General features: G+C 49.1%; 1 protein-coding gene across 1 annotated transcript in view; it reads left to right on the top strand.

Moving 5' to 3' along the window:
- LOC118332645 overlaps window positions 1-277 on the top strand; it is a gene marked incomplete in the record, with an annotated part of 29,902 nt that overhangs the window by 1,014 nt on the left and 28,611 nt on the right. Inside the window, 1 exon segment of the mRNA XM_035668035.1 lies at window positions 1-259. Within this exon segment, the coding sequence (XP_035523928.1) occupies window positions 1-259 (259 nt within the window).

The raw sequence follows: 277 nt of genomic DNA on the forward strand, positions 1-277 counted from the left end.
GCAGTCCTCATAGCCAAACACTGGGCTGAAGATGAGCTTTCCACTGAGAACCTCTTTCTTATACAGTTCCTGAGCACCCTCACATCATCACTGCAGAGTGTCGTTGAAAAAGCCTCTGTGCTCATTTTGAAGATGGAGATCCAGTGCTTGAAGCTCCTCTTATCCACACTCACTCATCTGAATGGAAAGGAAGCCCACTCAGAGTCCACTCAGATGCTCCTCAGACTTGTGCAAACACACCAATGGACCCCAATGGAGGCAGTAACCCTGCTCAGAG

Source organism: Morone saxatilis, unplaced genomic scaffold, assembly GCF_004916995.1.
Source record: "Morone saxatilis isolate NCDOM2014 unplaced genomic scaffold, NCSU_SB_2.0 Contig21, whole genome shotgun sequence".
Classification (NCBI taxonomy): domain Eukaryota; kingdom Metazoa; phylum Chordata; class Actinopteri; family Moronidae; genus Morone; species Morone saxatilis.